Here is a 14,119-nt window from a genome sequence, read left to right as displayed (position 1 = left end):
CTAAATCTATATCATGTATTGCAAGACCGACAATGAATTGCCCCCCTTGCCTCCTACTTTTCTCTGAACTCCTCTATTGCTGTTCTTCCCCTTGCTTGTTCCCTTCCAGCTACATTGGCTTTCTTGTTTTTCTTTTGTGTGTGTGTGTACACATTTAATTTTATTGTAACAGAGCAACTTGTACACTTTTAATGTTTAAAACTGAGCATCATCTTTCCTTTCCAGAGAAACAAAAAGAAATTTAAAAAGAAACAGGAACAAAATTATAGTAGAGAATGTCAATTCCAAATAAGATCCTATAGGTTCTTCTGATTCTCCCATTGAGTGGCAGGACTCAGGTCTTCATTAGGAGAGAATTTTATTTTAAAAGTGTCAACTTAACCTGCAGGGTGTCGTTAAACATCACAATTAAACATGCCAAAGGAGAAGACAATGTTGTCAAAATCCCCACTTAACCTACCTAAACATCTCAAACTTACCTTTTGCTGATGTTCTATAACCCCATTTTTAAAGTTTTTTTCCTTTTTTTTTTTTTAACAACAGAAAGTAGGCAGATACATGTTGGTAAGTGCTAACTGTCCATATTTACATAGAAACACAGTGTAATCTCTGAGCCCAATATACAGAGAAAGGAGGGAAAACTAGCATTCTGTGCACTACTACACAGGGCTAAGGGAGCAGAAGATTTTTCTTTTTTCCCACAGAGCACAGGGGTGTTGATTCCATAAAATTTTGTTGTGACAGGAAGGGATAAAAATGAATTTGGACAGAAGAAAGAGAAATTAAGGAGTCGATCCCATTTACAAATGCACCCAAACCCATAAGATACCTAGGAATAACTCTAACCAAAGAGGCAAAGAATCTGTACTCAGAAAACTATAAAATACTCATGAAAGAAATTGAGGAAGACACAAAGAAATGGAAAAATGTTCCATGCTCATGGATTGGAAGAACAAATATTGTGAAGATGTCAATGCTACCTAGAGCAGTCTACACATTCAATGCAATCCCTATCAAAATACCATCCACTTTTTTCAAAGAAATGGAACAAATAATCCTAAAATTTGTATGGAACCAGAAAAAACCCCGAATAGCCAGAGGAATGTTGAAAAAGAAAAGCAAAGCTGGTGGCATCACAATTACGGACTTGAAGCTCTATTACAAAGCTGTCATCATCAAGACAGTATGGTACTGGCACAAAACCAGACACATAGATCAATGGAACAGAATAAGGTGCCCAGAAACGGACCCTCAACTCTATGGTCAACTAATCTTCAACAAAGCAGGAAAGAATGTCCAATGGAAAAAAGACAGTCTCTTCAACAAATGGTGTTGGGAAAGTTGGACAGCCACATGCAGAAGAATGAAACTGGACCATTTCCTTACACCACACACAAAAATAGACTCAAAATGGATGAAAGACTAAATGTGAGACAGGAGTCCCATCAGAATCCTAGAGGAGAACACAGGCAGCAACCTCTTCAACCTCAGCCGCAGCAATTTCTTCCTAGAAACATTGCCAAAGGCAAGGGAAGCATGGGCAAAAATGAACTATTGGGACTTCATCAAGATAAAAAGCTTTTGCATAGCAGAAGAAACAGTCACCATAACCAAAAGACAACCGACAGATTGGGGGAAGACATTTGCAAATTACATAACAGATAAAGGGCTAGTATCCAAAATCTATAAAGAACTTATCAAACTCAACACCCAAAGAACAAATAATCCAGTCAAGAAATGGGCAGAAGACATGAACAGACATTTTTCCAAAGAAAACATCCAAATGGCCAACAGACATGTGAAAAAGTGCTCAACAACACTTGGCATCAGGGAAATCCAAATCAAAACATCAGTGAGATACCACCTCACACCAGTCAGAATGGCTAAAATTAACAAGTCAGGAATTGACAGATGCTGGCGGGAATGTGGCGAAAGGGGAACCCTCCTACACTGTTGGTGGGAATGCAAGCTGGTGCAGCCATTCTGGAAAACAGTATGGAGGTTCCTCAAAAAGTTGAAAATAGAGCTACCATATGACCCAGCAGTTGCACTACTGGGTATTTACCCCAAAGATACAAATGTAGTGATCCGAAGGGGTACATGCACCCCGATGTTTATAGCAGCAATGTCCACAATAGCCTAACTATGGAAAGAACCAAGATGTCCATCGACAGATGAATGGATAAAGAAGATGTGGTATATATATATACAATGGAATATCATGCAGCCATCAAAAGGAATGAAATCTTGCCATTTGCAATGACGTGGATGGAACAGGAGGGTATTATGCTGACCGAAATAAGTCAATCAGAGAAAGACATGTATCATATGACCTCACTGATATGAGGAATTCTTAATCTCAGGAAACAAACTGAGGGTTGCTGGGGTGGTGGGGGGTGGGAGGAATGGGGTGGCTGGGTGATAGACATCGGGGAGGGTATGTGCTATGGTGAGTGCTGTGAATTGTATAAGACTGATGAATCACAGACCTGTACCTCTGAAACATAATACATTATATGTTAAAATACAGAAGAAGATAGTAGGAAGGGAAAAATGAAGGGGGGAAGTCAGAGGGGGAGACGAACCGTTAGAAACTATGGACTCTGAGAAACAAACTGAGGGTTCTAGAGGGGAGGGGGGTGGGGGGATGGGTTAGCCTGGTGATGGGTATTAAAGAGGGCATGTATTGAATGGAGCACTGGGTGTTATACGCAAACAATGAATCATGGAACACTACATCAAAAACTAATGATGTAATATATGGTGATTAACATAACATAATAAAATAAAAAAATGAATGATAAAAAAATGAATTTGGAATAGAAAGGGGGAGAGATTCTTTTCCCAGTGTATTCTGCTCAAGGTATTTCCTTCCAAAATAAGTTGAGAACCATGGTATAAAGAGAGAGAAGAGGTTTCAAAAAACAGGGCAAATAAACACAAGAGGAGGGGGGGAAAAAGACTGCAGCTTGCTCCCAGGGACTAGAGAAAATTCAAAAAGGAAGGTTGGAATCCATCAGTGTTTCATTAGTCATCCTCTCCTTCATCTTCTTCTTCTCCCTCATCATCATCTTCATCTTCTTCACCTTCATCCTCATCTCCTTCATCAATATCTTCCAGTCCTTCATCATCATTGTCTTCTCCTCCTTCCCCTTCTTCATCATCCATATCAGGAACCAAGTAGTACTGTAATGGATTTGGCCAAATATCATCTTCAATGACCTCTCCTAACTCATCTGCACCTTCATCAGAATGGTCAGTAAAGCAGATGCACATGCTCTCTGGTTTCTCAGGCTGTCTCTTCCTGCTGGCTTTATTCTGTGTTTGACTTGAATGTCTCATCAAATCCTTTCCAGATTTCCATTTGATTTCAGTGGACTTTGAAGATGGATCACCACTCTCATGCAGATGAAATTCTTTGGAGAGAACTTTATTTTCAAAGTAAGAGTTTTCATCAAAATAAAAATCTATTCTGTAACCTGATTTAGTATCTTCAAATTGTGTCGCTTCAACTCTTGTCAAATAATGCAGTGCCTCTTCATCTTCCTTCCAAACAGTACAGATACTTGTGGATCATTGACAAATGTTGTTACCCCCAAATTTGGGATTTTGGCAATCAATTCCAGTCTCTTTGAAAAAATGGTTGGTGGAGTTTGTTATATTTCTGTTCTACTTTCAAAATCTCCTCACTGGCTTGTTCATTAAGTCTGTCTATTTCATCTTGTACTTCATCAATATGTTCAGTTGCTTCTTGCTATTCTGTTTCTCCCTTCAGCGAGTGATGAGAGATCGATATCTCCTCTGGCTTGGAGGCAGGAGGCAGTCTTAGTTTCTTTGTTTGAGGCAGGATCAAAGACTGGTGTTTGGGGGTCATGCTGTGTGGAAAGCCCGTGAAACAAGGGCAGACACATGTCTGCAAGAAGCTCCAATTACTCTTTCTTGTTGTTCTATGAACACTCCAAATGTTCTCCTACCCTTAGGGCCTTTGCAGTTGCTGAAATTCTCTTCCTCACTCCTGTCAAGTCTTGACTCAAGAGATGCCATCTCAGTATTTTCTTGGGCATCTTATGTAATCTCCTTCCTTGATTTATTTTTCTTTAGTGCTTAGCAATATTTAATAGACCATATATTTAAACTTATTTATATTGGTTATTTTCTACAATCCCCAGAATTTAATCTGGACAGGATTTTTTTTGGTTCAGTATTGTACCCCCAATGTGTATATTAATGCTTTACTTATAGTATGCATTCAATATTTGTTGAAGAAATTAATCACCTATGACCTATTTCACAAAAATGAAATAAAATTATCAGCTTATTCAAGGCAGAATGCTAGATTGAGTTCAGAATAGGAAATGTGAAGTAATTATTTTGGCTTAAAATTTAACAAATATAAACAGTTTAAGAAAATGAGCATTCATCCACAGCTTGTTGGAGTTTAACTTGGTCAGCCATTCTAGAGGACTATGTAAGAATTGTTAAAAGTCTATGAAAGGGAACAAATACTAAGAATTCTGCTTCTTGGAATTTATTCTGCTAAAATGAGTAACTATGGTTCTTGGTACATGCATGTTTATTTCACAATAGTTTCATAAAACTGCAAACTGGGTAAACCTACAAAAATGAGAGTGATTTGGTAAACTATGGTATTAGTTAAGTTAAACAGTGGAATACTATGTAACCATTAAAAAGTTGCATTGTAGATTAATTTGTCATAAAAAGGTGCTTATCATATATTAAGTAAAAATTTATATAGTATAAAAAAATTTTTATACTATAAAAAAATAGTATATATATTATTATTCCCTCCCCACTGGATCTCTTTTAAAGTATAAATGCATAGAAAAATAACGAAGTATCAAAGTATTAATGATTGTTATTTCTGGGTTGTGAGATGGTTTGTTTAAAACTTTTTACCCTATGCTTTTTCATTTTATCAAATTTTCTTCAATGAAGAGCTGATACTAAGTAGCAAACTCTCCTGGACTGCTCTTGCTATCCTGCTTGCTTTATTTTCCATCATAGTAGTTGTCACTCTCTAACCTTTGTACTTTTTACCTATATTTTATTGTCTGTCTACCAGTACCCCCACTAGACAGAAAGCTTCTAAAGGTCAGGGATTTGTTTAGTTCAGTGCCGTATCCCAGAGTCCTAAGGAAAGTGACTGGTATATAGTAGGTGCTCCATAAATATGTGTTGAATAATTAGTGAATATATTGTTTTTGTTATACAGAAGAAAGTTATGGTAAATAACACCTTGAAAAAAATGTCCCAAGGAAAAAATAGTGCATAGGAAATAAGCACCACATTTTATAGCATACAATTTTAATATCAGGAGGAATTTGTAACAGATAAGTGCAGAATTGTAATGAATTTTCTCTTTGTTTTTTCAAGGTTTCTAAATATTCTTTACAGAAGAAAGTAAGTGAAATGGTAAGATTACAAAATATACACCCACTCCCCAGATTAGCACATAATATTGTAGTATCTTTGTCAATGTAAATGTGGCATTTATATTAAAATAAGTTGAAACTGGGTATTAATATTTCCTTTAAAGGACTGAATTACCGTTTCAGGTATAGCTTAAATGAATTTACTTCACAAATTTATTTCTGGATTACATAGTGTTTACATATTACAAAATAATTTAACCCAGTTCCCAGATTATTGGTAGAGAGCTTATTTTAATATCAAAGAACAAGGAAATAAGAACAACAAAACCTATTATTTTATTATCTTTTCTAGGTATTTATGCAAACATGTAGTTATTAATGATTGCCTGAAAAATTAAAATAATATGAAGTTGCATTTGAATATGACACTTGGGATATGGTACTCATTCTTTATCATTCAACAAGTGTTTGTTGTGTCTTCCTCTTCTATAGTATATTAAAAATTAATATTTACATTTTTATAGCATAATATTTTATGGAATATTTACTTTGATATCCTCTCTTCCTATCCCTATTTGATTCAGAAGAATTTTTTTCTGTATTTTTGATCGAGCAGAATTCTCCCATATCCACTTAAATCTTCTGAGGGCTTTTTGGGTGGACTTATGCTATTTCAATCTTCCTTCTTTGGAGCAGACTATAAGACAAGTAAAAGTAATTTTTGAGTGAAGTTTATATATTGTATGTATGAGAAGTAAGAAATGAGAGATCACTTCTTATTAAATACAGAAAAATAAAGTAACTGTTTTGCTTCGTGAAATTGTTTTTGATGTATTAGAAAATAAAAGAGCCAGAGAAAGATTGCTAAGCTTGATTGAATAAAAGATGTGAAAATTCTGTCGCTGTTCAACTGGAAAGAATAAAGATAATATTGTCAGACTATTTTAAACTATGATTTTAATTAAGCTGAAAAACTAGATTCTGGTTTAGCTTTAAGTACCATGACATTTGTACTGAAAGTCATCTTCAACGCTACAGTGGTTTTACACAAAATATAGTGAAATTGAATAATGTGTCCTCTGACCTGGGAGATAAGGCTACAAGTTAAAGATCAAAGGCAACATAAAATGTGTTTTATTTTATTCCACTTTAAAATTTCATCAGATACTTACAGTCTTAGAAAAAATGAAAACAAGTTTTTAGTCACTGCTGAGTATTTTGTTAATGTGAATGACAACCTCTTAAAAACCTTCTAAAATGATATTTTATAGTGACAGTGTTTTTTCTGACAATTCAAAGCATTAAATTTTGCATTAAAATAATTGTATATATTGATATGTACAATTGATATTTTATGCCCATTCTGACAGAATATTAAATGTATTTTAGATAATTGATTTTAAAAATAATCTTTTTCCTAAACATTCTTATTTCTATGTATTTCAAATGACCTTTATTCAAAGTACTATATTCAGTAATTAAGTTAATCTTATTTTATTAAAATCATTTTTCTTTTGTGTAACTTAATTCTGTGGGCAAGACAGGAAACAAAATGGTCACTGTGTCAAGGCAGGATTTTGGGAAGCAAATGATTAAGTGTCCAGAAAGAAATAATTTTTAAAACAGTATTAAGAAAATTGTAAAGAAGTTCATGATCTCCTATAGGTGAGCCCTTAGTTACTAGTAAATTTCTGTGTTTTGGGAATTCAGTAAGCTGATTTTTGTGTAGAGGTGGTAATATGTTTCTAGATAAATTAATACAATTATGAACTGAAGGATTCACCTAGCTCTAAAAGTACCCTAACCTTCTATTGAACAAATGATCACATTGATCATTACCAGTAGAAAGAATGCAAAAAAGTAATAATAAAAATAAACTATAGAAGGGGCGCCTGGGTGGCTCAGTAGTTAAGCATCTGCCTTCGGCTCAGGTTATGATCTCAGGGTCCTGGGATCAAGCCCCGCATCAGGCTCCCTGCTCAGCGGGAAGCCTGCTTCTCCCTCTCCCACTCCCTCTGCTTGTGTTCCCTCTCTCACTATATATCTCTCTGTCAAATAAATAAATAAAATCTTTATTAAAAAAAACTAGAACATCAAATTAACTATTATTTTGATTTGGTGATTGATGAAAATCTTTCCTGTTGTGTTCTCATAATTACTGTATCAGGTGACTATGTTTTGTAATGAGTAGCTGATAAGACTTAATAAATGAAGTAAAAACATATCCAACCATTTCTTAGTTATGTTTTATTTTTTTGTATATCACTTTCCTCTAAAGCAAAGACTTACAGAAAGATTTATTTTTCTTTATTAAAGTTTGAATACTGAAGGTTTCATATGATTTAAAATTACCACATTTTTTCCTTTCATAGTAGAATGTTTTTAGAATGAAGACTTGTCTGGAAATAATCTTCATAATTATAAATATAATTTGTATCTGTACACACAAACTATTAGTGTAACTTTAAGTTAGTTTTTTAAGTATTATATACCTTATCTTTGTGACTAAAAAAGGTAAAAATATCTTAAGAAAGATGCCATAGGTTTTTTAAAAAGTGAGTTTTATAATCCCATTGATTTATTTTGGGGTCATAGTGAAGAAATTGAAAGGTAGGTTGCAAAATAGATTTGAAGAATGTATGAAGTTTCTTCTTGTTTTTATCTTTAAAATTTACTTTAATGAATTAATTATTTTAAGGGAAATTAACTTTATTCCCAAAGGTTTTCAAATTGGTCTCCATAAGGAAATAAGAGGGAAATGAGCAGCTATGCCTTTTATTAGTAAATGTAATTGTAAAAAGTTGTGTGTAAATACTATTTTTAAATTATTCCTATTTTAAATGCCTCGAAGTTTTAATGTAATCTTTTAGACCACACACATGTGCACACACATGCACCTGCACACTTCACTCTTAATTATGCAGATACTGTCTTCTTTTCCTCTAACCTTGTTTTTCATGGATTAAGTTTGTTAAAATTTAAGTTTGCATTTGGAAAGCAATGAATCCTAACATTTTCTTTGGATAGAGTTTTTGCATTTAGTAATAAAATTGTGTAAAAGAAGAAAATAGCTTGAACCAATTCACAGGGGTAAAAAGAACAAAAACATTATGTCCTTAACTGTTTCTTAGTCATCTTAATAAAATTATCTTTACCATGATATAGTATGTAATATTAAAGTTTTAATAACAATGCTATAAATTATTTATATTATTCTTTAAAATGTTCTTGGCTTTCTCAGGCAAGTGATACCAATCTGTTTTTGTTGTTGCTTCCCAAAGAATTGAAGCTATTTGCTGACATGTGATTAGCAGCAAACTTGACAACTGGCCTCTTCATCTCATTATTAAAACTAAATCAGAGCAGCCAAGTAGGTTCATATATGAACAGCCCTATATGGGCCTATATGGGCTAATGAGCTATGTGTGCCCATGTAATTTGAAAGTCTTTATAATATCATGGCCATTGAATTGGTTAATGTATTTGAAAATCAGAATTATGTCATGCAAACAAAACTTCATTTTAATTGAATTGGCTTTGGCTTTAAGCAAAGGATGTTGAAATAATAGAGTATATCATAAATTATTCTTTTTTTCTTTAAATTTTTTATTGTTATGTTAATCACCATACATTACATCATTAGTTTTTGATGTAGTGTTCCATGATTCATTGTTTGTGCATAACACCCAGTGCTCCACGCAGAATGTGCCCTCTTTAATACCCATCACCAGGCTAACCTATTCCCCCACCCCCCTCCCCTCTAGAACCCTCAGTTTGTTTCTCAGAGTCCATCATCTCTCATGGTTTGTCTCCCCCTCCTATTTACCCCCCTTCATTCTTCCCCTCCAGCTATCTTCTTTTTTTTTCTTAACATATATTGCATTATTTGTTTCAGAGGTACAGATCTGTGATTCAACAGTCTTGCACAATTCACAGCACTCACCATAGCACATACCCTCCCCAATGTCTATCATCTAGCTACCCCATCCCTCCCACCCCACCCTCACTCCCGCATCCCTGTTTGTTTCCTAAGATTAAGAATTCCTCATATTAGTGAGGTCATATGATACATGTCTTTCTCTGATTGACTTATTTCACTCAGCATAACACCCTCCAGTTCCATCCACGTCGTTGCAAATGGCAAGATCTCATTCCTTTTGATGGCTGCATAATATTCCACTGTGTATATATTATATATATATATATATATATATATATATATATATATATATCACATCTTCTTTATCCATTCATCTGTTGATGGACATCTTGGCTCTTTTATCACAAATTATTCTAATGTGTATAGAGCTCTATGTATGTAGAGAAAACCAATTAAATCACTTTAAACTTTACTGCAGTTTTAGTTATTAGGATTATTAATCTTTACAGGCATTAACAGCCTATTTACCGTTTTTTTAACGGGAGGTCAGAGAAACCTATATATATGTAGTGGACAATATTCTCATAAAGGCTACATAAAAATTGATCAAAGCTGAAAAATTGAAAAATTCCTTGACCACAATGCTATGAAACTAGAAGTCAACCACAAGAAAAAATCTGGAGACCACAAATATATGGAGGTTAAATACCATGGTACTAAACAATGAATGGGTCAACCAGGAAATAAAAGAAAAAAACGTACATGGGAACAAATGAAAATGAAAACACAACAGCCCAAAAGCTTTGGGTGCAGCAAAAGCAGTTCTAATAGGGAAGTGTTTAGCAATATAGGACTATCAAACAACCTAACCTTACACCTAAAGCAACTAGAAAAAGAACAACGACAAAACCTAAAACCAGCAGAATGAAGGAAAAAATAAAGATTAGAGCAGAAATAAATGATCTAGAGACTAAAAAACCATGGTAGAACAGATGAACGAAACCAGGAGCTGGTTCTGTTGATACACCTATAGCTAGACATATCAGGAAAAAAAGAGAAAAGACTAAAATCAAATCACAAATGACAGAGGAGAAATAACAACCAATACCACAGAAATACAAACAATTAGAATATTATGAAAAACTATATGCCAACAAATTGTACAACCTAGAAGAAATGGATACATTCCTAGAAACATATAACCTACCAAAACTAAAGCAGGAAGAAATAGAAAATTTGAACAGAGTGATCACCAGCAAAGAAATTGAATAAGTAATCAAAAGACTCCCAACAAAGTCCAGCACCAACTGGCTTTGCAGGCGAATTCCACCAAACTTTTAAAGAAGAGTTAATAGCTATTCTTCTCTATTCCAAAATATAGAAAAGGAAGGAGAACTTCCAAATTCATTCTATGGAGGCCAGCATTATCCTGATACCAAAACTAGATAAAGACACCACTAAAAAAGAGAACGACTGGCCAGTATCCCTGGTGAACATAGATGCAAAATATCCTCAATAAGTTACTAGCAAACCAAAGTCAACAATACATTAAAAAAATCATTCACCACGATCAAGTGGGATTTATTCCAGGGATACAAGGGTGGTTCAATATTTGCACATCAATCAACATGATACATCACATCAATAAGAAAGAATAAGGACCATATGATGATTTCAATAGATGCAGAAAAAGCATTTTACAAAGTACAATATCTTCATGATAAAAAACCCTCTTAACAAAGTAGGTTTAAAGGAAACATACCTCAACATAATAAAAGTCTTATATGAAAAATCCACAGCTAACATCATCCTCAATGGGGAAAAACTGAGAGCTTTTCCCCTGAGGTCAGGAACTAGACAAAGATGTCCACTCTCACCACTTTTATTCAACATAGTACTGGGAGTACTAGCCACAGCAATTAGACAACAAAACGAAATAAAAGGCATCCAAAATGGTAAGGAAGAAGTAAAACTTTCACTATTTGCAGATGACATGATACTCTATAATGAAAACCTGAAAGACTCAGCCAAGAACTACTAGAACTGATAAACTAATTCAGTAAAGTCACAGGATACAAAATCAATGTACAGGAATCTGTTGAATTTCTACACACCGGTAATGAAATAGCAGAAAGAGAAATTAAGAAAGCAATCCCATTTACAATTGCACAAAAAGTAATAAGATGCCTAGGAACAAACCTAACCAAAAAGGTGAAAGAACTATACTCTGAAAACTATAAAACACTGAGAATGAAATTGAAGATGACACAAGAAATAGAAAGACATGTCCTGTTCATGGATTGGAAGAACAAATATTGTTAAAATGTCTGTGCTACCCAAAGCAATCTACACATTTAATACAATCCCTATCAAAATACCAACAGCATTTTTCACAAAACTAGAACCAACAATTCTAAAATCTGTATGGAACCACAAAAGACCATGAATAGCCAAAGCAATTTTGAAAAAGAAAAGCAAATTGCTGGAGGCATCACAATTCTGGACTTCCAAGTTATATTACAAAGCTGTAGTAATGAAAGCAGTGTGGTACTGGCACAAAAATAGACACACAGATAAGTGGAACAGAATAGAAAACCCAGAAATAAACCCATGGCTATGTCAATTAATCTTCAACAAAGCAGGAAAGAATATCCAGCTGTTGGCAGTCTCTTCAACAAATGGTGTTGGGAAAACCGGACCACTTTCTTACACCATATACAAAGATAAACTTAAAATGGATTAAAGACCTAAATGTGAGACCTGAAACCATAAAAATCCTAGAAGAGACCACAGGCAGTAATGTCTCTGACATCAGCTGTAGCAATATTTTTCTGGATACGTCCTCCAAGGCAAGGGAAATAAAAGCAAAAATAAACTATTGAGACTACATCGAAATAAAAAGCTTCTGCACAGCAAAGGAAACAACAAAACTAAAAGACAACCTATGGAATAAGAGAAGATATTTGCAAATGACATATCCAATAAAGGGTTAGTTTCTAAAATATATAAAGAACTTATAAAACTCAACACCCCCAAAACAAATAATCCAATTTAAAAATGGCAGAAGACATGAAAGACATTTCTCCAAAGAAGTCATACAGATGGCCAACAGACATATGAAAAGATGCTCAACATCACTCATCATCAGGAAACGCCAGTCAAAACTACAATGAGATAGCGCCTCATACCTGTTAGAATGGCTAAAATCAAAAACACAAGAAACAACAAGTGTTGGGGAGGATGTGGAAAAAAGAGAACACTCATGCACTGTTGATGAGAATGCAAACTGGTACAGCCACTGTGGTAAACAGTATAGAGTTTCCTCAAAAATTAAAAAGAACTGTATGATCCAGCAATCACACTATTGGGTATTTGCCCCCAAAATATAAAAACATTAATTCAAAGGGATACATGCACCCCTGTGTTTATAGCAGCATTATTTATAGTAGTCAAGCTATGGAAGCAGCCTGTGTCCATTGATAGATGAATGGATAAAGAAGGTGTGAGATATAAAAATATTCCACATAATATGGAATATTATTCAACTATAAAAATGAAATCTTGCCATTTGCAATGACATGGAGGGAACTAGAAGGTATAATGCTAAGCAAAATAAGTCAGAGAAAGACAAATATTGTGTCATCTCACTCGTATGTGGTACTTAAGAAAACAAACGAGTAAAGTTAAAAAAGAGACAAACCAAGAAACAGACTTTTAAATATAGAGAACTGCTGGTTACCAGAGGGAAGGTGGGTAGGGGGATGAGTGAAATGGGTGCTGGGGATTAAGGAGTGCACTTGTCACGATGAGCATCAGCTGATGGGTGGAAGTGTTGAATCACTATATTGTACACCTTAAACTAATATTAGACTGTATGTTAGCTAACTGAAATTAAAATAAAATTAAAATAAAATAAAATAAAATAAAAACTTAAAAAAATTCCTTGGGGGGCGCCTGGGTGGCTCAGATGGTTAAGCGTCTGCCTTCAGCTCGGGTCGTGATCTCAGAGTGCTGGGATAGAGCTCCGCATGGGCCTCCCTGCTCGGTGGAGGCTGCTTCTCCCTCTCCCACTCCCCCTGCTTGTGTTCCCCCTCTCGCAGTGTCTCTCTTTGTCAAATAAATAAATAAAATCTTAAAAAAAAATTCCTTGGATTGGGGCGCCTGGGTGGCTCTGTCGTTAAGTGTCTGCCTTCTGCTCAGGTCATGATCCCAGGGTCCTGCTCAGCAGGGGGCCTGCTTCTCTCTCTCCCACTCCCCCTGCTTGTGTTCCCTTTCTCTGTGTCTCTCTAATAAATAAAATCTTTAAAAAAAATTCCTTGGATTGAAGTAATGTCTTTAGACTAATTTTAGTGAAATTGTGTTAGGTTTTTATACATCTGCTGAAAGCAAGTATAATTCTCTAGATTAAAGAATTAAGTAGTATTGTAGAGGAATGGAATATGGTTCATTATTTTTCATTATTTAGTTATTGAAAATAGTGACTACCCAGGTAGGCATAAGATCTTCAGGGTAAGTACACTTGTCAGCTTGTTTGTGTTTATAACTTACATGATTAATTCAAATGACTAAGTAGTGAATTTGAAAAGCCCATAGAAGTATATGGGAAACTTTGACTCATCCATCATGATCATTACTAACGATATTATCACTTTGCTTAAAATCATTAAAAAACTGTCTTTGAAAAAGTGAAGACTATTGGGGCGCCTGGGTGGCTCAGTCATTAAGCATCTGCCTTTGGCTTAGGTCATGATCCCAGCATCCTGGGATCGCGTGTTGGGCTCCTTGCCCAGTGGGGAGCCTGCTTCTCCCTCTCCGGCTCCCCCTGCTTGTGTTCCTCTCTCGCTGT

The 14,119-nt window shown here is 34.9% G+C and overlaps 1 protein-coding gene and 1 pseudogene across 9 annotated transcripts in view; one reads left to right on the top strand and one right to left on the bottom strand.

Moving 5' to 3' along the window:
- Positions 1-14,119, top strand: part of CCDC73 (coiled-coil domain containing 73) — a 152,101-nt gene that overhangs the window by 77,393 nt on the left and 60,589 nt on the right. For 8 of the 9 annotated variants that reach the window (XM_027581553.2, XM_027581547.2, XM_027581552.2 and 5 more), the window contains one exon: positions 5,395-5,433. In XM_027581553.2, coding sequence (XP_027437354.2) covers positions 5,395-5,433 — 39 coding nt within the window. The remainder of the gene's footprint in view (positions 1-5,394; positions 5,434-14,119) is intronic. The other variant, XM_027581549.2, reaches the window with a different exon arrangement.
- Positions 3,028-3,874, bottom strand: LOC113915513 (annotated as a pseudogene).

This window comes from Zalophus californianus, chromosome 11 (assembly GCF_009762305.2).
Source record: "Zalophus californianus isolate mZalCal1 chromosome 11, mZalCal1.pri.v2, whole genome shotgun sequence".
Taxonomy (NCBI): domain Eukaryota; kingdom Metazoa; phylum Chordata; class Mammalia; order Carnivora; family Otariidae; genus Zalophus; species Zalophus californianus.
This window is presented reverse-complemented; position numbering and strand designations above follow the sequence as displayed.